Here is a 26,466-nt window from a genome sequence, read left to right on the forward strand (position 1 = left end):
TACAGAAAGTTATTTAAAGGTGCAGAGCTTCCAGGCCACCTGTGCGTTCTGCCAGCAAATAAAAGGCTTGTCTGGTCAACAATGAGAAGAGAAGTATTTGAGAGAAGCCAGGGAGGCTTGTGTCAGAGTAGAGACATCTTCTGTCAATACTGGTGACAGATCAACTCAGCCACTGCTTCTCACCAGTCTGCCTTGCACTGAGTTCACTGAAGTTGCACTTCATAACCTGAGCCCCTACTTCTTAACACCATGCAGTTAGCCAGGTCTCTCTCAGTTCACAGATTACACAGTGCAATCAGGGACTGAACTTACCAACTTGGGAGAATAAAAAGGACTAGAACAGGCTTCTAAGATCATGAATACTTTTGTCTCAGAGCCTCTCACTTGTTTGGCTCCCTCAGAGTCATGCAGGCACAGACCCCTTCCACAGTCCCATGCATTCTACTTCCTCCGCCTTTGCTTTTGAACATGGACCAGCAGCAGGAAAGAAAACCCCTAACAATTAAAACACTCATGCAAATCTGGCAGTCGGGAACTGGGCCAAAACACAAACTGCACTCATATTTACCAGCCTGCAAGCTGGTTCTTCAGAAAGATGCCACGTACTTGTTTGAAGCAATTTACTTCTTATATGACCTGGGCAATGTTCTCTGTTATGTCCAAGTACTGCAGTCCACCCCTTTCACACCATTTAGGCTTTTCAGAACATAAATCTAGCCAACAAGAAGTCACTGGTTTCTTGCCCATTTTACCTCTAAGATAGATATTAGTAGCATGAGTGTCTGATGACAGGCTGACATTCCTCAGACAACATTCAAAATGGAGATAAGGGCCTTTTCCTCCCATACTTCTCCTCAGATATTTAAGAATTTGGCAGGGGCACTTAACAGAGGATGGCACGGGTGAGATGGCTATATCCCAGTGAAATCCCTGGCTAGCTACAGGAAGTGGAAAAGCAATTTAGGCAAAGTTTCTTAACAGAATCTCTTAACTTGAAAGTTAGTAGAGGAAACAAATGATCTAGACTTGCCAGCTATGCTTCCAGACTTTTTTTTTTTTTAAATCTGTTTCTTCCTATAGCATATTGTGAAAAACAGAACCAAATTTTTACAGCTTTAATCTTTTCATTGGAAAGAACCAGAAGGACTTTTCTCAAGACTAATAAAATACCTGAAAAACAGAGCTAGCAAATGTCAGCCCACCCAAGCAGTGGTACCATGCAACTTTTGGACAAGCCTCCTGGTGAGGGTTAAGGCTATAGCTTGTGCTGTTTATGTCCTGCCATCTGGTATTTCTATTTTCTTACCATGTCCAGTTCCCCTGAGACAGGAATGGACTCTCCTTCCCAAGGTTAAAAGAGCTAAAAGACTTTCAGGTCAGGTACTCTATGAACATATTCAGTAACAACCATTTATTAAACCACTGCTGCCTGAGGCATTTAGCTGAATCCCAGGAGATAAAGGAGAACTGGCTCAGACATCACACAGGTAGGGTCTGGCAGTCTTGCTGTGCCTGAGCTCTGTGATTTGTTTTTACCTTTGCTTCACACTAAAGAAATGGAGGGAAAATGCCCCAGGCACTGACCAGTGACTATAGTTCAGTTCTCCTCCTCTTGCATCTTACTCTCCAGGATCTCAAAAGTCAGTAAAAATTCACAAAAAGATTTCTTGTATTGCAGAATGCCAAAGCCACCAAGAACCTTACATACCTGGTCTACTGAGAACCCAGGACACTGAGGTAGGTTCTAGCAAATTGCAAGAGATTTTGGTGCCTCACAAGAAGGCCCATGAAAGACAAAAATACATACAAAGAGACACAAGTTCAGTAGGTCATACTGATAACAGACGTGTATTTTAAAGCCTACCCCATTCGTGACTTACATTCCTCCTTTCATTTGAGATTCTCAAATTTCATCCTCCTAGAGGAACTATCCAAACCTTTACTTTTGAAGCTAAGAAAGGCCTTTCTCGTTTATTTCAAAACATAGATATTTGCATGATGATGTCTTTTTGGAATGTAGAAGGGAAACCAAATTGCACTTCCCATAAAAATAGTCCAACCCAGTATTATTCTATCCATTTGAAAGATTGACTCAGCAAGACTTAGAGGCCTGTCTCAGGAGAACTAGAACCTGCTGGCCAAGGACGCCAATGCTCAAGTTCATCTGTGAATAAAGCCTAGGAAGGCTCCCTGAAGCACCGGATATACAACTAAGTTGTTCCATTAGCCAAGCAATTAATGACTATTTTCGTGTGTCCACACTGCACTGTCCCACTGTAATAATCCTAGCTACCCTCCACGTTCCTTGCAATATCCTCAGGTCCTCTTATGAGTCATAACTACCAACTAGTCAAGGGGCAGCACACTCAGAGATAGAAGTGCACTGTCTGACCAGCTGGTGCATAAGAGCTGACTGCCCAGATGGCAGGCCAAACGGAATATGTACTGTCCCAGTGAAGGCACTAAGTTGGATCACTTTCCTCTACTGCCCCACAGTTTTCATTAAACCTGTAGAAACTTGTTACCTTTAATACTTTAGCAAAGGGGAAAATGTTTGTTCTAGGCAAAGAAAAACGCGTATTTGTAAGAGGAGTCCAAAGAATTCATCCAAGCTGCTCTAATTCACACAATTCAATCAAGCAGTTCAAAGGGGATGAAAAAAGAACAAACACCAACCAAGTTAGAACTGAAGTAGCTCAATACCTTCTCTAGTCTTTCCTCTCAACAGCAGCAAGACTTGTGTCTGCAGAATGATACGGACCTGTAACTAATTCAGGATTTTTGAGGGGAAAGAAAAACAAATCCTCTTTTTTCACCGCAGTAAATCTTCCCCTGAATAATTTCTAAGCTTTCATATACACGTAACTTATTCTCTTCCCTCCCATACACAGAGACTATCCATCAGCCCAGTAACTATACTACCTCCCTTCCTTCCCCTCGCAGTAGTTTTGCTTCACAAACACTTCACAGGCTGGAAGGTACACCCTTCATTTTGGGCGTTATTACTGTGAAGTCCTTGTATATTAACCAGTCTTGTCCTCTTTGTCCTCCAATAGCATTCGATGGCCTGCAGGTCTCTCTCTTTCCTATCCATCAATTACTAATGAAAGCCTGTGATAATGCACATAGCACATTTGGCTGTGCTAGCCAAGAGGCCAGCAGTAGCACCCACTGGGATCTCAGACACCTATCACAAAGACATACTGTTGGATCCTTACTTGGTTCTGTTTCTTATTCTTTTAAGAGATGCAGCCATCCCAGGAGTTACCTAGGATGGTCTGTGAATGAAGACAGAACGCAAGACCATGCCCCATAGAAGCTCATGCTGTAGAACCCCTCTTCCACCCCTAGTCTGGTGCCCAGCCACCCTCCTTTGAATGAGACATGCTGCATTTCTTGTCTACTTACACACGACTTCCTTACTTTCATCAAGGAGAGCCTGTGCTGGCTGTTGCTGACTGTATTCCTCTGCTCAAGTCCATCGTCTGTTTACCTCCATATCTGCTGAGGACATGACTAAGGTATACTGACAACACAGACGTGGAAGAATGGCAAAGACAACATGAAAGACATTCCTCTCATGGATTATTTTGCCAGGAAAGAAACTACTGCAAATTTACACATCCCTCTGTCCACAAAATGGGAGCAGGGTGGAAGATCTGACAGCCTGGCCTTGTCAGATCAAAGGAAAGGAGGGGAGAGAAAAAGAGTTTCTGGCCTGTATACAACCACTACTTGCTGGAGGAAGTGTAAGGGCAGACATGCAATCTGGATGCAACCAAGCAGTACAGAGCTGTCAAGGAGACAGGGAGGATACTGACCTTATGCAGTCAAAGGTCCCCTGCCCCATCAGAAGAAAAATGAATCCCTGTCATTCTGGAAGAGTGCCCAGCCTGCAGGGCTTTTCGCAGTGGAACCAGAGATACTTGGAATAGAAACGCCTCGTCTCTGAGATCAGAGAGTTTAAACTGGAGCTTGTTTTTTCTGCAGTCATAAGCCAGCAGGCACCAGCTGCAGAATTTGCCGCAGTGTGTGTGTGCGCGTTTCTGCGTGTGCGAGTGTGCAGCAGCCACGCTCCTCCCCTCCAAGCCCGCTGTGCGATAAATATGTCCAGCTCCCTCCTTTTTCTCCTTCCTACATCACTGTGAGCCCCAGCCCGATCGCTCAGCCCCCAGCCACAGTGGCCCCTCTCTTTTCTATTAAAAAAGCTTTTGTTGGCATCAGTGCTGACTTTTAATTGCTCCCTCCTCAGTCAAAGAGGTTTGCTTCTCTTTCTTCCTCACAGCCAAAACAGCAGTTTCCGATAGATATTCACAGTCATGTAGCGTGATATGTGCAACATGCTAAACCCTGCTCCAGCTCTGGACACTGTAGATAAAAAGCCCTATTTTGAAACGCTTCAACACATTTTAGCACTAGCATAGATGATTTAACACTTTTAACAAGATGTTTACTACAGACAATACTAAAGGAGGACAAAGATATCCAAAAAAACAGATCCCTATGTGTCCATGGACTGCAAAGGTGTCATCATACTGCGCCACCAGTAATGCACCTTCTCCCCTCCTCAAAAAGGGACAAGCTGGCCCCATACACCACTGTGCTACATGGGGAAGCACAGCAGGGTAAGGGATGACAAAGGACTGCTACTAGGAAAAAGAAAGCACTTTGCTGTTTTCACTTCTAAAGCACAAAATGCCTCCTTGTAGCCTACTATTACAAAATTCAACTCCAAATCCAGCCACATCTCTTCTCCTCCTCCGCTGCCCTAGAAAAGCTGCATCACTTGCATTTTGCAAGAACCTTCCCTTTTTCCTCCCCCACTAACTGGAAGAGTTGGGATGCTTTTTGGCCTCCTGTAGTGGAAAAATGTAGCGTTGAGCAGCTCAAAGCCAGACTTCAGCTACTCCGAGACTACTCGTGCGTGGGCGTGCAGCACTGAAGGAAAGAGAAATAGCAGGAGGGTCCCTGTATCTCTCTTTCATTTAAGCAGGCGCACGACAGTCCACCTTAACAGCCCTCCCCGCTCCTGCCAGGCGTTAGCCTCATTCCAGCATCAGCACTGAGCTGGACGGTGGTACACGCATTAATGCTGCCTTTCCCCGAGCCTTGCCAAAAGGGAGCGCCCGCGAGATGCCCTGTGCCGCCGCCTCCCCTCCCTCGAGCGCTCCATCTTCAGGCACGACGACGCCAAGATCAGTCATAACGCTGCAGCGCTGGCTCCGTGAGCCCCTGGCAGGCAGACTGTCTTCTCCAGAGTCTCCTCCAGATTCACTGTACATCCTTCTCTGTGCCTGAGCTAATGACACAAGTGCAGTAAACAGCTGAGCAGCTAGGGAATTCAGTCTGTCCCAATACCCAGGACAGGAGCAGCTGAAAGGGGCGAGGTCTTCACAAAGATCAGCGCTATCTGCAGTCCCCTCGCCCTCTTGTCGCTACCCCGTCCCCCTCGACCACCGGCCAGTCGCCCCCCCGCTCCAATAAGACTCCAAGGAAGGCCAAACGCGGCTGCTGCAGCCTGCGCCGCAAAGCCCTCAGCCGCTCCCCCGCGAGGGCAGCGCGGACCCGGCCCCTCGGTCCGGCAGAGGATGGCCGGGGAGCCGGGGCCGGGCGCGGTCCGCGGGCTGGGGGCCTGCATTTCCAGTACCACGCCCCTCCTTCCCCCCCGGAACCCATCCTCCCCCGACCGACGAGCTTTCTCCACGGCAGCGGACGGCATCAGCCCCAGAACAAAGCCGCGCCGCCCTGGCCCCGCGAGGGGCTCGCCGTCCCGACGGCGGGTCCCGACGGCGGGTCCCGACGGCGGTCGCCGCCCAGCCCGGGCCTGGGGCTGCCGGGCCGGGCGAGCACCGCGCACGTACCATCTTGTCCCGGGACGCGCGGCCCGCGGAGCGGCGGCCGTGGCGGGGCGCGGGGCGAGCCAGGGATGCGCGGCGCAGGCCCGCGGCGGCAGCTGCTGTGTCAGGGCGAGCCGAGGGCGGAGCCGCCCGGCCCCCGCCGCGCCCGCGGCCCCGCGCGGGGCTGCCTTAACCCCCTGCGCGCTGCCTGCCGCTGCAACGCCGCCATCGGGGCCGGCCGCGGTGTGGGCCGGGCGCTCGTGGGCACGGGCACTCGGGATACGTGACGGGGGCCGAGCTCCCGCAAACGACCGGGTTCCCGCGTTGCCAGAACACTTTTTCCCCCGCGGCCTCCAGTCAGGCTACTCCTCAGAGCAGTGCCCCTGAGCAGCGGCACTCCCCCCTTCATCTGAGGGGGACTTTGCACCAGGTTAGCCCTAAACTAAGCAGGAAAGATCTGGTACACTATCAGCAGCTTGGCCGGTGACAGTGGTGCCTGGCTAGCGGCAGAATTTGAGTGAGCAATGCAAGAAGGCCAGCAACCTGAGCTCTGGAGATTATTTCCAGCATGGTTTTCAGAAAATGATTTAAGCATTTCACCAAGAACCTTTTCTTAACCAATATCAGAGTGCCTGATTTGTTAGACTTCCAAGGCAGGGGAAACATGCTTCTAAGCCCAGCAGAGCAGGAACGAGGGCCTACTAGCCCGCTATTCGGAACACTCCATGCATGGCATGTAATTACTCCATAATATGTTAATTGCCAATAGTAACCTTTTATCCATAGCAAGCACTGAAAACCACTACCAGTGTCCTGCTTGCCTTACACAAGGTCCCAGCTTACAGTTAACTAGGAAAGCTGAAGACGTCCTGCCTGCCCTACAGCAAGTGTCCCTCTCAGTGACCTTCTGAGGGCTGTCAGAGACAATGGAATGCTCAGGAATAAAAATATCACCAAAGTTTGATGCATTTTAACAATAAGTTACAACCTTACTTTCCCTAGCTTTCAGATGATGCTGATCAGTGGCTAATATCTGTGAAATTCAGGAAACATTAACACAGTGTAATCTAACATCTGAGGCTTTTAAAAATATATATATATATATATATATATATATATATTTTAAATAGGGACTCAAAGGGACAAACTTCAGCTGTATATTGAAAAAAAAAATAGTTCCATGCAATGGGAGCTGCTGAATTGCTCTGTTACACCTGCCACATCCCAGTCTGCTGCTTGACAGTTCCAACACAGAGACAGTGACTCCAGCTACTTGCACATGCCAGTAAGCCTACTGTGGTGGCTAGGAACGCCCGTGGCAAGCACTAGGAGGGGACAGGGCCTTCTAAGTTTTGCTTTCACCTCCAAAGTAAAAGTCACCACAAGGAGCAGTTCTGATCTGTAGCTCTGTGCCCAACTACGCACTTGACAGTCAAATCGGGCAACTAACAGATGGTGGGGGGCACAATTATTTTCCAGTCACCAGAATCACCAGTACAGCATAACCTCCCAGCTACAGAGAAATAGCGACAACTGCAATTAAGTGATTGAAGATGTCTGCAGATAACACAAAACTGGGAGGAGCAGCTGATACTCCAGGGGGTCGTGCTGCTATCCAGAGGGAACTGGACAGGCTGGAGAAAGAGGCTGACAGGAGCCTCATGAAGTTCAACAAGAAATGCAACATTCCGCATCCGGAGAAGAGCAACCCCACGCACCAATACATGCTGGGAACCACCCAGATGGAAAGCAGCTTTGCAGGAAAGCACCTGGCAGTACTGGTGGACACCCATGAACACAAGCCAGCAATGCTCTTGCCACAAAGAAAGCTAACGTACTGCAAAGTAGTGGCAGCAGGTCAAGCGAGGCGATCCTTCCCCTCTACTCAGCACTGGTGAGCCCACACCTGGAGCTGTGTGTCCATTTCCGGGCTTCCCAGAACAATATAGACATAGAGCTAGTGGAAGGAGTTCAGCAAAGGGTCACTGAGATGATTAAGGGAGTGGAGCATCTGTCGCAAGGAAAGGCTGAGAGAGCTGGGACTGTTCAGCCTAGAGACGAGAAAGCTCAGGTAGGATCTCATCAGCATCTGAAGGGAGGGTGCAGAGAGGACAGAGCCCATCTCCTCTCAGCAATGCCCAGTGCCAGGACAAGAGGCAGTGGGCACAAACTGGAGCATAAGAGGTTCCATCTAAACATCAGGAAGCACTTCCTTACTGTGCAGGTGACTGAGTAGTGGTACAGGCTACCCAGAGAGGTTGTGGAGTCTCCTTCCTTGGAGATCTTCAGAAGCCAGCTGGACAGAGTCCTGGGCAACCTGCTCTGGGTGACCCTGCTTAAGCATGGGGGTTGGACCAGATGACTTCCAAAGGTCCCTTCCAAACTCAACCGGTTTGTGCAAGAGCATAAGATACAAGACAGATTGGTATACTTGCAAGTATACCTCTTAGTTTCTGGAAGACACCAGCTTAGGAGCCCTTGCTCTCCAACAAAGGTTGTTTCCATCTTCATTTAGAAATTTCTCTATTGCGCTCTGAATCTATGTATACTTTTTGACTCTGTGGCAACTGTTTAGCAATGCATCATGTGCAAAAGGTACTTCCTTCTGCGTATTTGATTTGTAACTTCTGGCCAGTGATTTTGTGTCATACCCCCTAACTCAGGAGAGGAAAATAAAAAGAATTATTTCCCATTAACTTTCACTAGTGCATCCATACTCTCACGTCTTTAATGGTACTTTTCCTCTGCCTTTTCTATAAAGTAAGAAGTCTATAAAGTGAGAAGTGCTAACATGATCTTCTCTCTTTTGCCTCAATGTATTTGCCTCCATATAAATCATAAAAAAATGGGAGTCTTCCAATTGCTATTGAGAGTTTATTTCAGAAATGTTTTGTTAATGTTAAATGAATGAACGGGAGACAGATGCATCTTTTGCCTCTAATTCACCCCGTCACTTTCCAGTTGGTTACATGATTATGCCCTGGCAGGCAGGGATGTGTTTTTGTCTATCACAAGTGTTTTTACAAATAAGAATTACTTATGAGTTAAGGCAGTTTTCACAAAGTACAAATCCATGGTGTACAATCAGCTCATATATGTGCTGCTTGACTAGCAGAACATTTGTTCAAAGCTGAAGGGATTCTTAAAACAGCTGCTGCCTTTACCACAAACCAGTCATTTAACTGGCCTAAAAAACCTTCTGCACAGTTCTTTGAGGCAGCCCTCCTGCCTTTATGTGATCAGATGACAATTGCAGATAGCCTCTTCTTTTTAGCTTGTAAAGAGATCAACAAATTATCATTTAGAAAAAAATAAAAGCCAAACCCCTAAGAATAGCTGTCAAAGACAGAAGAAAAGGTGCACTAAGAAAGAAAGCACTTACTGAACTTCAAGTCTCTTCCAGTTCCTAAAGGGAGGGCAATTTTCTAGCTTCCAGTTCCTACTTTCTAAAGCCAGAAAGACCTACAGAGCTATGATCAACAACATCATGGTTTCTTCATTCTTTCAGGAAATAAGGACATTTCACTTGTCACTTATAAGACATCACAGACAACAGGACCACAAAAAATTGAGGGGAAAAAAAAAATAAAACTAGTGCTCTTGGTATTAAGTAAGGCTTACTGATGTTCCATTCCAAGAACCACTTGAACACTGATATTTAGGGACACTATTCTATGATGCAAGGACAGATTTATTTTAACAGAATTAGAGAAGGGATGGAGTTTCTACCACTTACACTAACAAAAACTCTCCTGCAATGAGTCAAACAATGACAGCCCCCAAGTCACCAGGGTTTGAAACAAAGATCCTCTCTTTATGCTGGGAAACTGTAGTCCCTGTCCGCTGGGCTTGGAAAGGGCCTAGAAACTTTCTGGGATATAAGGTGTAGTTCCCCACTGACTAGAGCATGGAATTACATAAGGAATTAAACTGTTACTGACATGAACATTTATTTCATCACTGTGTACCTCAGTCTGTATTGCACTGATAGGATTGTTCTTGATCATAAATACTTAGAAACCACAAACTGGCTATTTCTCCAGGCCTGCACAAATAACAAAAATAACTTAAGATGTTTTTTCTTGTTATTTTCAAGTTTTAGGGTACAGCCAGGATCACACCTCCATGCTTTTCTCTACTATGATGTAGAAAAGTTTATATAAAGTGAAGGCTGAGTTTCTTGATGAAATATTAGAACTCCAAGAACTGAAGCTAAAGCATAATACTGAATAGAGCTTACAGTAAATATTCTGACAGTGGCTCAGAATTGCCTGCTATCTTCCATAGGCTTCTTTGGCTCAAATGCACCTGATTTTCCTTCATAACCATACACCAAAGTCTTTAATGAGACTAGAGATTCTAATAAACAACATACAAGCATCTGAATTGGTGGAACAAAGGATTACCATGGATACACCAAGCCCTAGCCCCTAGCCATGCTTTTAATTTGAGTTCTGTTTTTATTAGTAAGGTCAGGTATTTCTTAGCACCTCTAAATGAAAAGCACACAGTTTACAATGCAGAGAATTCTGACTTCTGTTAGTCCACATTCCAACTTCTGATATCTCATTACAGAAGACTGGCCTGGCAAAGTAATTACTAGAGAAGTAGCAGGATACCTCCACAGCATACTGTATGAAGGAGACTGCAAGGATTTGTTTGCATCCATCCTGTTGGAAGATTGTTTTTTGATTACCCAGTTACTGACTTTTCCACAGGCTCTCTGCTTTCAAAGAAAAAAAAAAAAGAAAGAAACACTGACTACTTGTTTCAAGCTTTTGGAAAAATCACTTCTACAACCCTCTTGGCTATCCTCTTTTCTCTCCAGGTACAAATGATTTTTACTCTTGTTTATGGGCTTTACCAGGATTTTTTAAAATACTTGTTTTTGCTAAATACATCTGAATCTTTCTGTGTAACTATTTTGTGTGTCTTTCCAGCTTTCTTTCTTACTTACAAATAGGAGTACCCTTCCATTCTGTATGACTGCTTAAATTCTAAGTATTTATTTCGTGCTCTTGTCGAGTGTCTATATTTTTAAAGCATCTATATCTGAAAAGCAGTCACACCTTGTTAGTTGTCAATGAACATTTGATCCCTTAAGCATTTTATTCTTTCAAGTGCTTTGCAGGTCCAATATTGTTAGGCGTTCATGCTCACTTATTAGAGAGTAATCTTTTCATCTTTCTGATACCTCAGGGCCTAATGAGTGATGAGTGACCTGAGCAATTGAGAAATAGTTTTAGACTTTGACTTGCTGTGGTTTTTAACAAGTTTACAGGTGGATAGGTCAAATCATCTGTTACATTTGTCTGTTCATCATTTTCTTCACCAAATAGCATCCTTAATGTAGGTCCAGAGAGACTGTCAGCACCTGTTATCAACCTCTTTTCCAATTCCTACTTTAAACAAATTTGTGAAACCTGAGTTCTTTGGCAACACTCTGGTCTCTCTTGTCCCAGAAAATAAGGTTTTAAAAATGGTGATCCTAATTTAACTCAGCAACTCAAAAGCTTTAGGGAAAATAACAGAAGATGACCTGTCTAGAACTCTCGATGGAAAAGATAAAGAGACTTATAAAAATCAAGGCTGCAAAACTGGAGCAAACATGAGCAGTACTAAAACACCAGAAGGAACATAAAGAGGGATTGAAGCAAATACTGGGGCACAGCAGGAACCAGTGTGTAGCCTGCATTAACAAAGGATGACTTCATAGCACCCAAAAGGTGATCCTTCTTCGCAGGGTGGTTGGACTACGTGATCTTCAGAGGTACCTTCCAACCTCAGCCATTCTGTGAAAAGGGTGGCTTAATGCAGTAGAGAGGAAGGAGGGACTGGGATATAATCCTAGTGATTTCATAACAAGGAGTTCAAGGAAAGACTGCTCCAAATGTTGCCAATAAGTAGCACATGTCTACTTGAAGAAAAACTCGTGTCTTCCACACACAGTGTCCATGCTGCCTGTGCATCCTCAGCAGCCTTCATCAGCATTAGTACCCAATTAGCACCCACCAGACTTCTCCAGCCAGAGGCACAGCATGTCTTTTCATGTGTCTCAGCATATGTTGAGAACAACAGAAGGTATAAGCCAGGTCTAGCACTGAAAAGTAACAAAGAAATACCTAAGGCAGTGTGAGAGAAGCTGCAAGAGCCAAAATACAGTGCAAGATCCTTCCTACTGTAGGAAGCATCTTTTTCTTCCAGATATGTTTAACAGTTTCTTATCTCATTCTTTCCCTGAAAGAGCCACTTATCTCTTGTAATAGGCATCAGCTGCCCTGAGAAGGATGAGATTCCTGGGGACTTGCTGCTTTTTCAATTCTGCCTCCAAGGCTTGAACAGAAACAAAAAGGCTGCTGACATCTTTAAGGAGAGTATTTATTAGACCAGAGGCACTGATTTACTAGATACTGTTAGTTATCCAGATAACAGATGTCATAGAGGACACCTGTAGGACAGTTCTGAAATTCACAGCGGGATCCTTAGAGGCAAACAGGCAACAAGCAGTGGGGACTGAAGATTACGCAAACTGAAGATGGGAAGCTAAGCCTGGTAGACAAAGCAAAAGAAAGGCTGGGGAGAAGGTAGAACAAGTTTTAAAATTGGCAATGGCGCAGGTAAGATTTCCAGAACAAAATACACATGGGAAAGTTTGCTATATCCTGTCATTTCTGTTATGCAACTCAGTGTAAAAAAGTATCGAAGAGAGTATCGAAGAGAGTATCGAAGAGAGTATCGAAGAGAGTATCGAAGAGAGTATCGAAGACTCTCTCAAAAAGGCAGTTTTTGTTAACCCATACCTGTCTTCCTTTACCTTTCTCCTCAGTGTGATATTTAGAGTTGGAAAACATTGAGATGTTGAAATGTAGGCATTTTCTTTAAGAAACGTAAAACAGCTGTCATGCCTGCAAAAATGCAGAACCTGTGACTTATCAGTTTTCAGATTTAAGTGGCATTGTACGGAAGCTTCTCTCACAATGAATTGCAGTTTGAAGACAAGCAAAAAAAGAAAAAACAGATACAGGATCTAGGTGCTACTACATGCAAAGATACTACAGGAAACAGCCATATACTTTGATTACAGAACAGGAACTGTTCTGTGAGGCATATTTGAAATTCAAAGAGTAAAAATGTAGTTCCTCCAAACTAGCATTAGTAGATGGCAAGCATGGTAGGGGGCGTTACAGTAAACAGCTATTTGCTCCTTGTAAGGCCTACTAGTCCAGAAAGGAAAAGATGTGAAATAAGCATATTTTTTTTTTTAGATAGCAGAAATCAAATAGGACATCCATTTTAGGCACTGTTCCCTCCTGCTTTTATACCCTCCTGCAGGATGAGCACTGCAGCACATGCTTTCTTGCAAAGATGCAGCTCAGATGAAACCCAAGACGAAAAAAGACAAATGGAAGGAAAAATCAATAACCACTTCTGAATTATTCATCTCCATGAAATATGAGTAAAAGTGCAAGTAAGTCTCATCTTTGGAACAGTTGAATTTTCTTTATAGGAGTAAAACTGTCTACTGCAAATTTTCCTGCACAACCATTAATACTCAAAGCTTCAGAAGCAAAGTTGTAGGCTTTGGTAAAATTCGCACTATTCACCTACCTAAAGGCAAAGTAACTGAACAGCCGTAACCAGTTTCCATGATTGCAAGCGTCAAAGTGTAGCAAACAAAATCCAGAACACGCTTCAGTTTTATAAACTGTGAGCAGAACTGCTGAACAGAGGTCATTTGAAAGCAAAATATAACTGTGTCCTATTGTTTTGCGATTTTTTCCTGTCTTCATTTTTTATTTTTAACCACAAAAAATTCTAGTCTCATCCAGCTTGTCTGCCCCAGTAAGTTCTACAGATAAAGACCTATACCAGTAGGGATAAAAAGACACTGTTTTAGATGTATTTAAAATGCATTCCACCAAACACATTTAAAGAGGACTGAGAAATAAAAATCAGTTATTTACACCACTACCTCAAGGACAGGCTGGCCTGCATTTAATATTTCTTGGCATTCTCATATTTAAAAATAAATCAAGTAAGACAATACCCACATCCACCGGGACAAGAAGTACTAAAGAAAATGAAACAATGACAATATGCTTCTTTCATTCTGTGTCCTGAACAAATAACCAACCTTTTCCCAACAACTTCATTATTAGTTTTCCTTTTCTATCAAATTTAAGTGTTAATCATCCCTCTAGTTCCATTCCAACAGATCTTGACACCTGGAATCTTTATTTACATATGAAATATAAAACAGAACTGATCCAGCGCTATGCTCTACCTTCATTTTCCATGAAGAATTCAAAAAGACTGTTTCATGATGAACCCGCCCATTTACTCTTTACCTCCACATATGCCATATACGCTTCTCGAATTTGAATTCCACAAATTGCCAACACTACTAAACCACGATATTTAGTTCTAGAAGCAAAAATAATGGTTTAGTAGGGCAAGTACTAACTTCAGAAGAGCTACCAGTGAATATTCACGACCTCAGTTATTTCAGCTTTGGGAGCTTTATCTAATAAACTGGCAAAATTGGAAAGTTAGAGGTATGCGTGAAGATAAAGCAGAAAATAGAGAGAACAAATCTGACCAAGCGTTAATTTTTGTCTGTTCTGTATAAAGACTAGTTAAGAGTACAAAATATAACCATATCAATCTATTTCTCATTAAATAATTCAATCAACACTATTTGATTAATGGAGGTTTATTCTGGAATAAGTATGCCTGCATATGGAATTCACCTACTAGCACTGTACTGACAGTTTTGCTAGTAAGCTTCCCATACATACCAGCCTTAAGTGATAACTAAGGAAAGGATAGGGATGGAGCACAATAGTTACCCATACCTGCCACATTTTTGATCAGAGCTGTTTCTTATTGCTTTTCTGGAGTAAGTGAACATCACAGCACCGCTGGCAGATAGATAGCACTTCCTCTACCATTTCGCCCCCCCTCCAAGAGAACAGGAATCTAATTTTGCTGAACTTTTTCTTTCAATGAACCTGTGTGCCTGCAGTACTCCATTTACTTCAGATAAAGAAGGTCAAAGAATCATACTTGCGTTAAAAAAAAAAAAGAAAAAAAAAAAGAAGTGAGCTTGTGGCAACTATTGGACTATGTAGGAACTCTTACGTTACCATTGTAACATGCCTTCCACATTCTACAAGATCAGTAATTTCTGACAGAAAGATTAAAGTCAGTTTTAAGTGACAAACAGCTGATGAGCAGAGATTTGTTCAACATATTTCTAGGGGAATCCCATATAACTTGTTATCAAGACTTCAGTTACTTGCAAGGAAATATACTAATAATTAACTGAAACTTGTGATTGGTGCCAAAACCATTGATCTGTCTACTAGAATAGACACATTACAGACAAAAGCAAGGAATTTATCACACTTGTGCAATGTCGGTTACATTTAGAAAACAGCGACTCCATGGCTGAGAACACACAAATTCAGTTCATGGTAGAGAGCTAGCTGTGGATATATTGCAGGCTATTAGTTAAGAGCAAGAATGTGATCAATAGTATGGTCAGAGACCACTACAGTTTGTAGTTTTTTGGTTTCCTTTTTGAAAAGCAGATTCTAAGGCTCTTTAAACTGAAGAGATCGTAACACGATTGTTTGATGTATCGTAACACAAAGTATTGTTTGAGGTCAACACTCCCCACCCCCCCGAAAATTAGTTTGATTTATACAAAAGAATTCATTATGAGGGAAGGGGAGAAGGCATCTACAGGTAGTAAGATTTGTTCCAGAAGAGAACTCAGACATAGCAGATAGTCAGAATGAAATATAGTGACTGCAAGCCACAGTAAACGAATTCAACCTAGATGTGAGGAACAGTTTTAACTGCTGGTAATTATAACCACTGAAAGTAATAACCCATGGTTTATGGTAGACTGCTTGTAACCTGATGCATTCACATGAAAAGCAATGCCTCACCTTAATACATAGTGCACCTCACCTTAATACACAATGCCTCACCTTAATACAATTGTCTGCATACTACAAAAATCACAACACTCTCACCTACCAAACAAAAATAGTTAAAACATTTTTTTTCTTTATAATAAAAAAAATGTGAGATTGTCTTCAGGTAGTAAATATCCTTTCCTTGCAGTTCTCTTAGTATTCCAAAGCCTGAATTCAGAAATTGACTAATTTGCTTCATTTTTTGCTTCATACAGGCTAGCAGGATAAGGCAATATATAAGAAATCAGATGGAATAGGTGTATGGTGTGGATACCATGCAGAAGCATGTTTGCTCTATCAAGAAATAAGGAAAAGCTGATTATTTTTTGCAGTCTCCCAAAGTTTCCAAATCAAGTAGCAAGACATTCCATTACAAAGAATAAAAGGCGCTACTTCAAAAGAAAGATGCTTCTAGACACAGTCTTTACCAATGCCCATTAAGTGCATTTTAAACGTCATGATTTTCTAGCTCAGACTTTTTTAATTTTTCAGGATCAAATTGAAAGCATGTCATCTCAGATTCCCCATGTACGAAGCAATACCAGTTCAGGAAAGGAAAATAGTGTCTCCAGTCTGCAATTTTAAATTCTTACAGAGAGGAAAAGGAGCATATTCTCTGGCAACACCATGGTTAACAGGGCAAGACAAAATCCTGGAACAGAGCCAAATCAGAGTCAGGGACATCTGTCTTCTAAGGAGGTTGGAATTATGGCATTAAAATTACAATAGCACATGACAACAATTAATCTCATGGCAAAATAGGATTAACAGGCTCCTTCAGTGCTGGCTTTTTGAGTCCACACCTAGGGGAAAAAATATTTCTTGAAATAGCAGCTAAAATCCTAGAAAAGATCACTTCAGAGGAGTTCTGCTAAGTTCTTTCATCCAAGCTGGATGCAACAGAGTGCCAAAAGCAGTGCTGCCACTCTGCAGACTGAAGGTTGGACAACATTTCCGAGCAACACACAAGCACCTCGTGTACCAGTATGGGAAGATGACGACATTGCTCATTTCTCTTACACGTTAATGCCTCCAAAGTGAGATAGGATACATTTGCTGGCTGTAATTTGCTGGCTGTAAGTAACGATGCCTTCCACTTTATGAACCTATCCTGGGAATTTCTGAAAAAACAAGCTTCTCTAGATGTATTCATGATCTCAGGCAGTGTAACAGTCCAAATGGCTCAGCCCAGCTGCTCGTTCCTAGGAGGAAGGCACTGAAACATCTTAAGCCACTTACCTCCAACTGTTTAAGTACACCACCCAGGTAAACAGGAATTGAGAGCTGCTGGTCAGAGGCTCCCTCCTCAAGCCCATGCCAATACTATGGATTCTTTAAAAGCAAAGGAAGAAATTCATAGCGTGGTAGAGTGAAACTACGGTAGAGTGAAACAGACCAAGAAGTCTGTCAGGAAGTTATTCACAGCTGTTGTCACATGTTCAGGATTATTTTCATACTTAATCCTCCTTCCCTTTTGCCTATCTTATGTCTTAGCAAGGTCCAGTTCACATGGATTGGAAAAGCCTACTCTAAGCCACTGAAGGCAGGGACACTAAAGGAGAAACATACATAGCCACAGTAAGCTAATACACTAGCAATACATTAACAAAGCTTTTGTTACCAATCTCCAAGTACGGCTGGGATTCCAGCATCATTTCTACAAAGTCACCCAAAGCTTGTATTAACTTGTAATCGTTATATCTAGCTCCACCATTTCTGCTAAAACAAACATGAAATTCCCCAAAGGGTAGCAGACAGAAAAAAAGAGCGTGTTAGAGCTACTCTTATTTGTGAGGCCACTGTCACTGTAAATTGCTGTGCTTACAATGCACACAGCCACCAGTAGAATGCCGCCTTTGTCAAGTTAAAGAAGTGTCACTACAGCACTGCAAGAAAAACATGCAAGTCAAAGTTACTGTGTGTAGCCACTGTGAGGGACAACATGAACTAGTTACCAGAGCACTGTTTAAAGAAGCATCAAGCCTGTCTTTGAGAACAGATAATTAACATAACTGTTCTGCAGCATATAGATCCTTCATAAACAGTTATCCAGTGATTGAAAGCTGCTCATTTTATGAAACGGAGAAAATGGTGTTGACTTTTTATTGCTGTTCTTCCACAGATATTGAGTGCAATCACATGCCCCTTCTTTCTTCTTAACTGGCCATCTCACTCAGAGCTGTTAAATACTTATTTAAATAAGAAACACAGCTCAACAAAAAAGTAGAGATAAGAGAATAAGGCCAGACAGTCAAGAAAAAAAGTGCTATTCTAGGCAAAAAATAGAAAGAATTAAAATAGGTTACACACTAAGAGATAGCAGTTGTCTGATGAGTAAAAAAAAAAAAAGCCTTATATAAGGTGCTAAAAACAGTGCCTGCAACACTTGAAATGCCTGGGTTGCCAGAACAATAGAACTGGGTGTTCAAGGTCATGAAAGACGCTGCTCTCAGTACGCAAATGCTGACTCCTAACAGCCAATTCAGCTTTCCAGCAAGAGGTACCCAGCTCTCAGAACTTGAGCCAGTAGTGCACTGACCTCAGCCAAATTTTATGGAAGCAAGTCAGATTCTAGAGGATGCTGAAGTCTGGAGTGCAGGTAGGTGTTTTTATTTTGCGGAGGTGTCACTCATGAAAAGCAGCTGAAGATAAGAACTGGAAGTCTTAGCTGTATGCTCAAGTACTACAAGAGGTCACATAAGAACCATACCACAAATAGGGTCAACAATTATAGAGAGGCAGTAACACCAAGGAATCGTTCAAATAGGGAAAGCCAGTATTTTGCTAATTTTCTTATCTGATAGATCTTGTTCAAAGGGGATGATTTTTTCCCCCCATTCTTTAGGTGTATAGTTTCATGAATCCCTCATTATTAAAAGGGTAAACAATAAATTAAGAAGGCACAGCGTTATCTTCAAAAGCAGCAAAAGCATGCAAAGTGTTGTGCCTATCCATTCAAGTTTAGCTTAGATAAGCAAAATGATTACAGGGCTTGAACAACTGACTTAATCTTAGAAGTCCCAAATCCTTCAATTTAGAGAGGAAGGCCAAGAATGTGAATACATTCAAGGCTTACAAAAGTATCAGTCATAGATCAGGTCATTACTCACCAAATCCTAAAATGCTAGATGATAGGAAACGCTCAGTGAAGCTAAATCAACTTAGAAAATAACTTCTTTTGATAGCAACCAGTACTTTCAGTAACTTGTTACATGGCTGTGAAGGCAGACAGTATTTGTATTCAGAAGGAATTAAACTTTTTTTTTTTTTTAAACTAAAAGGAGTTGCTGTGGACATGCCCTTTAACATCCCAAATCCAAGCATTATGCAGACTGAGGGAGTATGAGGAAAAAAGGACAATCAAAAGCAGCTATGCTCATATGCTCTCCCTGAAATACATCTTTTATTGTTACTTCTTGAGACAGAATATCAGGCTACATAGACCACTGATCTGATTCAGTATGGCATTTCCTTTGACCTTACTCATTTTTAATAAGCTGAACAGAATTTTCAGTTCTTACCCTACTATTCAGTAGAGAAGATGAACAGAATCAGAGCATTTCTGAAAATTCATTTCTTTCATAATAATGATACTTCACACGAGTGAATCCTATATGATTTTACTGAATCCTCAGTAGTTTCAAATGTATAATAAATACGTACAGAAGTGTCAGTTGTAAAATGCAGGTTAAACGTTTATATGAGTTCTGGAGCAAGAGAAGCACTATTTACCCTTTCAATCAGTAGCCAGCATTTGGATAGGACAGCATGAAAACAAGAAACCAATGTTCATTTAACCTTTGCTTAGCTCAAATATAGGAATATGTTATTGGAGCTCTGGCCTCTTATTTTCCATCAAGCAGTCTGTGGGGGTATCACAGTAAGAACCATAATGCATACTTTATGAACAAAGCAACATTTTAAAATACGCAAAGGTAAAACAAAAATTATTCCTCATAACTTCCTAACCTGGCCTAACAAAGAAGGTTCATTATGCTGTCTTCAAACAGGTAAGATGAAGCCCAATATTATTATCAAGGACAATCCTGAAGATGTATAATTTTCCAAAGGAGCTCACTTAGTATTGAAAGAAGTATGTTAAAGACTGTAAAAGCAGTATTTTTGAAATAAAGTCTTATGACTTCATAAGATTTGTACTACATGTCTCCCATTCTACAGGTTGAATAAAGCTGGAAATATTCATTAAATTTATTACGTATTTGGAAGAAATCATTTTAGAGAATGAAACAATTTCTATTCTAAATTAAAATTTAGAAATAGTGGTAGTGATTTCAGCAGTCAGACAGTCTGTACAAACAGATTACTTCTACATAAGAAGTAAGAGATTGACTAAGAAGCTCTCAGCTTCCAAACTGAGATCCAGTACTCTGGCATTGAAGTCCTAGAAAACTGGACAGCCTATCAGCAGTAAAGATTTACATGGAATATATAATGAGTAACAACTAGCATGGCATTACAGGACCTTACTTGTTAATAAAGCCAAAAAAAGCTTGTCAAGACCTCAAACATCATATTGATATAATGCACCTTATGAAATATTAATTATACTATTTAAGCCTAGCTTGACTTTCAATTGAGTCATTAGGTGGTTATAACAAGTTTTCTGAAGATTACCACAGAATATAATCTGAGAGGAAAGATTACTGGTATAGCTATTCAACTATCTTAAATCACCAGTCTAGCTGAAAGCAGCTGCTACTATTTCTGAAAACAGTTTTTTTTTATTCCTGCTCTCTACAGGAACGTAACTATTTTTTCCAAACAAACTCAAACAAGGATCAGAAAGTATGTTTATCTTGTTCTGAGAAGTAATTACTCTGAGCATTTTACATTGCCACATGTCAATTTCTATTGGAAAAGCATAGTCTCTCTGTTTTGCAAAGAGTTATTACCATCCAGACAGTGTACATGATCAAGTACTTACGGCAGCCAATGGCAACTGACAGTGGTACAAAAGTGCACATACAGGTACCCTCACCATAAGGGCACACAAGCCTTCAATATTTCACCTTGAGTTGGTTTGACACTTATTTTTCTCATCACATTACCCCTTCCCTCCTACAGGATATTTATTAGCTTCCAGATTCTCCATAACACGCAGAAAGTTTGTCACGCAAGATCCTCTTTAATTCTTCCTACCTTCTTCCATTATTCTGCTGCCAAACAGCACTACCCCTTTTCCCTGTAGGCAGTTCATCATCAGATGCTTATTTCGTTTCATGCTGTCCCTACCATATATAGTTCTCCCCTGCAAACTATGCTGCACAATTACCCCAAGAGCAAAAAAGTCGTGTTGTTTGTGATAATCAGAAGTGAGTCAGCAAGATAGCGTACCTAAACAGTCACCTTTTGTAAGGTGGATTAGGTACCATTTATGACTGCCTCACCATTATTGGTTCTGTCCTCAGCTTTTCTCCTCTCATTTGAGCCCCATCTTAGACTCATTTGTTCCTCATCTCTAAATAAGCTGAAACAGAAGTTAGAAAATAAGTTAGTCTTAAACATGAAAGTACTTAGTATAGAAAAACTGCTCAAACAAGTGCGGCACAGCTAAAAACATTTAAGATAGCAATTATCTTCCAGAGGACATGATCTGATGGCATATATGGAATGCATAAAGACTGTTCCCAGGTCACATTTAAAGTTCTTCTAGACTATCATGTCAGTTGTGACCTGCAATTTCTGTTTTTGCAATCTTTCCTATGTTCTCCTCCTAACCATACCATAACCACAGTTTCTTGCTAGCTATCACCAGAAATCTGTCTACACTCAAGATCTACCACCTTCAAATAAATGATGGTATTATTATAGCCTGACTCTTCAGTTTTCAAGCTGAAAGGCATTCACCTTTAAGCTACATTATCTTCTGCAATAATTTTGAACTATGTGAACTGTCATCATTGTCTACAGCTTGAGACAGTTGCTTAATACAACTTAAGTTGTGGCTATTATCCTCACACTTACTCTTTTTGCCTCAAGATTCTTGATCCCATGGAGAGATCCCTCTGAGAAATCATCTTGCTGCATTTTGACTAACACGCTTACTGAACTGATCAACAAGAACATGCAACTTTCTAGTTTGATGTAAAGCTGCTCTCACTTCCATAACCCCCTAAGACTGTCTCTACCTGGCTGTTCTTGCCTTAAGTGCTGCCAGAGGACTATTAGAGAAGTCATATGCCAGCTGCACACACTTGCCACAAACCAAGTAGCCACCTATGGTAACTAATCGGTTCCAAAGACCAGTCCACGCTCCTTAGATAACCAGGCCAGAATATCTCACGTCTATACTGCTAACAGCTTCACCACACAAGCAGGAACAGCTGAAGCCCAGCTGTACTTCTCCCCTCCCAAAGGAGTACTACAGCAAGAGATTTTGTGTGGAGTCAAAACAAACGTGTTGTTCTATTAGAAATTCTGCAGATGTGTATTTATGGAGAAGGGCTCTAAGAAAGAGTGGTACTATATCTAGTACCACATTAAACTGCAAGCCTTCAATTCAGGATAAAGAGTATCTACGGACAATTTCAACTTCCTCAGTGAAATGAGACAAGCTGAGCTGAGATTGCACAAATAGACTCACCCCAGGCTGTTTAACATGATCATTATCTTTAGTGATACCATAATACTAAAAAAGCAACATGGCAAGAGATTTGAAGTACTATTTCCCACTGCTAACAGAGAGACTTCAATAGCTCTAAGTCACACTGTCTTTTCATAGGAAAAAGGAATTTGGCCACCACCCACCTTTCTCCCTGCTTCAACTTACCAAAGAAAGGTATTTCCTGTAGCTCTTGCCTAAAATGTAACCAACTCATTACAGCTACAATAGTGCACTCATATTAAGTGTGGTTAGCAATTCATGCCAGAAGTTACTTTTACAGTATGCAAAAGCAGAACCGCTTCCCTTTGATTAGCTTATTAAATTTGATAGAAAACAGCTCATTTGTTTGGCATATCACTTTTGAAGAGATAATGGTAACTGATACGTGTCTTGCATTTAATACACTTAATATTTTCAGTTATAGGGGAAAATATCCAGACAAGAGATCTGAACCTTGCCCCTTATTCTATGGCTAATAGGATTCCTTGAACAGACTTCATGGACTTTGATTTCCAAAACACTGACAAGTGGACAAAAATCACTTATCTATGTCTGCTGGCTCCTTCAAAGAACTACAAGCAGGACCTCCCTTTGCAGAACCAGTGGGTACTGTTTTCAGATTGACATTAATTCTGTCCCTTATTATAGTTTCTACCGATTTGCCCAATAGACTTAGCAGTTGGTTGACAGGCCTGCAGTTCCCTGGATCCCTCTTGGAACCTTCTTTATAGACTGGCATTGCATTTATCACCCCCTTGCTCTGGAGGAAAAAAAAAGTTTTAGGTGAGAGAATAAACACTACTTTTATTAATCTAGATATTTCAACCCTTAGTTAAGAATTCTTCGGTGAATGTTATACTTAGTTACCTTGTTCGAATCTATTTGTACCATAACCCCTGTAATAGTTGCTTCAAATGCAGACAGATCTTCTGCCATGTCTTGGCTTGTAAGTTTAATAAACAGTATTTTAATACACACGCAGAAAAGACCCCACAACATACACACTGCTTTGCAAGGAGGGAGATTTTCTATCCCCATATTAAGAGAGTCACAAGTAAGTTAAGAGGCCTCTCAGTCAGTGGCAGATTTGAGAAGAGTCTAAGTACCTTCTTTCACAGATATCCATTAAGAGAACAGTTTTTCCAATGGGAAAATATATTCAAGAAGCTTTGACAAGAGTGTAAAAGGAACAGTGAGTTATAAGAGAGTCTTACTAAAAAAAGTTTTGCAACAGCATCATTAGTGCTTATTACAGCAACTTTAACATACATTACATAAATTATAAACAGCATAACTAGAATCCAAGCTTTGACTGTTAATGACACTGTCAAAATGCTTTTACTTATTATTCTTCTCAGGAAGAGGAAACAGGCCTCCAAAAAAAGTGACTCAGAAAGCCCTTTGATTAGTCTTACACACCCCTTGCAATGCATTTTATACATGTAAAAGTACATTCTAAAACCCAAAAGGAAGAGGTAGATAGTACATAACTCAAGTAACACTATATTGTGCCATCTGAATAAGATACAGAAGACAGACGAATTCTAACTTACTAGGTTAATACACTTTTACACAGCACGTTTTTATTCACTCTATTCTCAGTAGTAATTAAGTTAAATTCCTTACATCCAACAGATCCTTAAGACTGTTTTTCTGCTTTAGTGTTTGTCTGCAGAATCCTAAGCAAAAAAATTCTCTAAATGAATATGACATTCTAAATCAAAATCAACTTTATTCTGTATTTTTTCAAATCCAGAAAGAAAAAAATGTAAAAGTTAATGGTGATAAACAACTGACCTTTGACTTCTGAAGAAAACTGAGCCAGGTGCCGGGTTACAAAGAGTCGCAGTTGCTGATTCAGGTCACAGGAGAGAAGGTTAATATTCCAGGAACGAATTCCTGCCCAACAGAAAAAGAATAGTGAACTGCTGTTACATTTACTCCAGAAACAGAAGAGGAGACAGAAATTAACAAGACACATAAGAACCAGTGACGGTCTTCCAAACATCCCTACCCATGGCAGGGGTGTTGAAACTAGATGATCATTAAGGTCCCTTCCAATCCAAGCTATTCTATGATTCTATGTTTAAGACTGAGAAAAAGTCTTCAGAATCAGAGGGACATAAGGTGTTTCCCTTCCATAAAACATCTATCCCTGAAGTATATGCAGTAAGCAACTCTTCATTCAACCTAGGCTTCAAATGAGTGAAACTAATAAAAAAGTTCAAGGGATAGTGGCTAAATTACTGCCCAAGCAAGGCAATTACACTATGTTAGCTTTACATCTTCTGCATTATCCAGCACTGGTTGCATATAGAGACAGGCTACTGAATGTTTAAATTACTCAACAGCTCAGACACACTGGTTTCTACGCTCTTATAGCTTGAGCATCCTCCAAGTCACAAGAGTCTCCTCCCCCCAACTCCCTCTGCCTAATCGCTCCTTCAAAGCCCCTGATCCTACTCAAAGATCCTTTGAGTTTGCTCTTTAATCTACATAATCTTTGTAAGCTAATCGCCTTCATATCAGCAGGAAACAGTGTCTGCTCCCAGAGCAAGTGGCACCATGCTGTGCTGGGAAGTCACCTTCAGACTTCAGCGTGAGCAGCTATACATTCTAGATGAGATCTTCTTCACAAGCTGGTAAGGAACAACCTCTCCTGGATGGTGTGACACTACATTGTGGTACCACGAACAGAAATGGAAAGTCACCATGAATCACTGCTCTGGCCTCCTGGCTGCAGAAGCACAGCTGTTGAAGAACAATACCACAGACTTCTAAGAGTTTATTGAAACAAGGATTTCAGCCCCAGTTTTTTTGGGGTCCTTGCTGACAGTTCTTCCACCATTTTCTGGAAACCTGTCCTCTCTTGTATAAAGAAAATAAAGTTTTATTGTTTGTGCATCCAGTATCTGCTTTCTTTCCAAGTGAAGTATGTTGACTTTACATGGAGATACCGTTCCCAGTTACTGCAGTTTTTGTTCTCCAGCACAGTAACTTGATGTTACACAAGAGCTGCTGACTACTGGTGGAAAACAGTACCTTCTAGGATACAAGCTCCAGCTTTGTACACATAACCAAGACAGAGTTAGTAATCACTGCATCACAGTTCAGTAGTCTAGAGGCCTGTAAAATCCACAGAAACTCAAGAAAGTTTTGATCTTAATTTCTTTCTGGTGGCAGCTGACAGAGTAATACAGCTTATCACCTGACAGTCTGCACAGCAGAGCATAAAAAAAAAGTAAACCCTCTGAACATCAAAAAAGCTTACTGCCACTTTCAGTGTCACAGAACATCTATTCCTTTCTCTTTAGCCATGGGATAGGAAAAAGTAAGAAGTGCAATAAGCGACAAGGAGCAAAAAGGTGAAAAGAATGTTTTCCTATGAAATACTGTTGGAAAGCATGATGGATTAAACCAATGTCAAATATAAGTGCCTCTTAATGCAGTGCTGATGAACATTCCGACCCAAACAGGAGCAAGGTGGCACTCTGCAGGGCATATCCTGCTGACTGTAGCTGCTGTGTCAGAGTCCTGGTGTCCTACTGCAGAGATAGATGATATTTGAGGCACTGCTACTTCCTCTAAGACACAGACAGGAGAGATACTCTTTCAGATTAAGGAAAGGGAGAAGTGAAATTCTCATTTCACTCATTATCTTACTTGTCACAATTTATTCAATGTTTTCTTCCCCTCCAGGTAAGGAATCTCACTCCCCTTGCCACAGTTTCAATTTATCCCATGGCACGACGGTCAGAACATTGTCTTTGCTGATTAACTTCCTGTTTCCAGATACAGGAGTGCAGACTACACCATAACAAGGTTTATAGGTGCCCATGCTCTTTACATGTACACAGCTTGGGTAAGGTGCCATGGAACTCAGTTTCCCATCTCTATCCTAATGCCCTTGCAAACTTTTTTATTTCTTGCCAACGTAACTGGCTCATAAGATTTGGCATTTCCTTCTAATATCATAGAATGCCTTTCAGATGTTGTTTTATAACTGGACAAGAGTCAC

General features: G+C 41.6%; 1 protein-coding gene across 1 annotated transcript in view; it reads right to left on the bottom strand.

Moving 5' to 3' along the window:
• The window catches only part of MAP1A (microtubule associated protein 1A), a 60,518-nt gene that overhangs the window by 31,193 nt on the left and 2,859 nt on the right, over window positions 1-26,466 (bottom strand). The window contains exon 2 of the mRNA XM_035568895.2: window positions 24,246-24,347. Coding sequence (XP_035424788.1) covers window positions 24,246-24,347 — 102 coding nt within the window. The remainder of the gene's footprint in view (window positions 1-24,245; window positions 24,348-26,466) is intronic.

This window comes from Cygnus atratus, chromosome 11, assembly GCF_013377495.2.
Source record: "Cygnus atratus isolate AKBS03 ecotype Queensland, Australia chromosome 11, CAtr_DNAZoo_HiC_assembly, whole genome shotgun sequence".
In the NCBI taxonomy this organism is placed as follows: domain Eukaryota; kingdom Metazoa; phylum Chordata; class Aves; order Anseriformes; family Anatidae; genus Cygnus; species Cygnus atratus.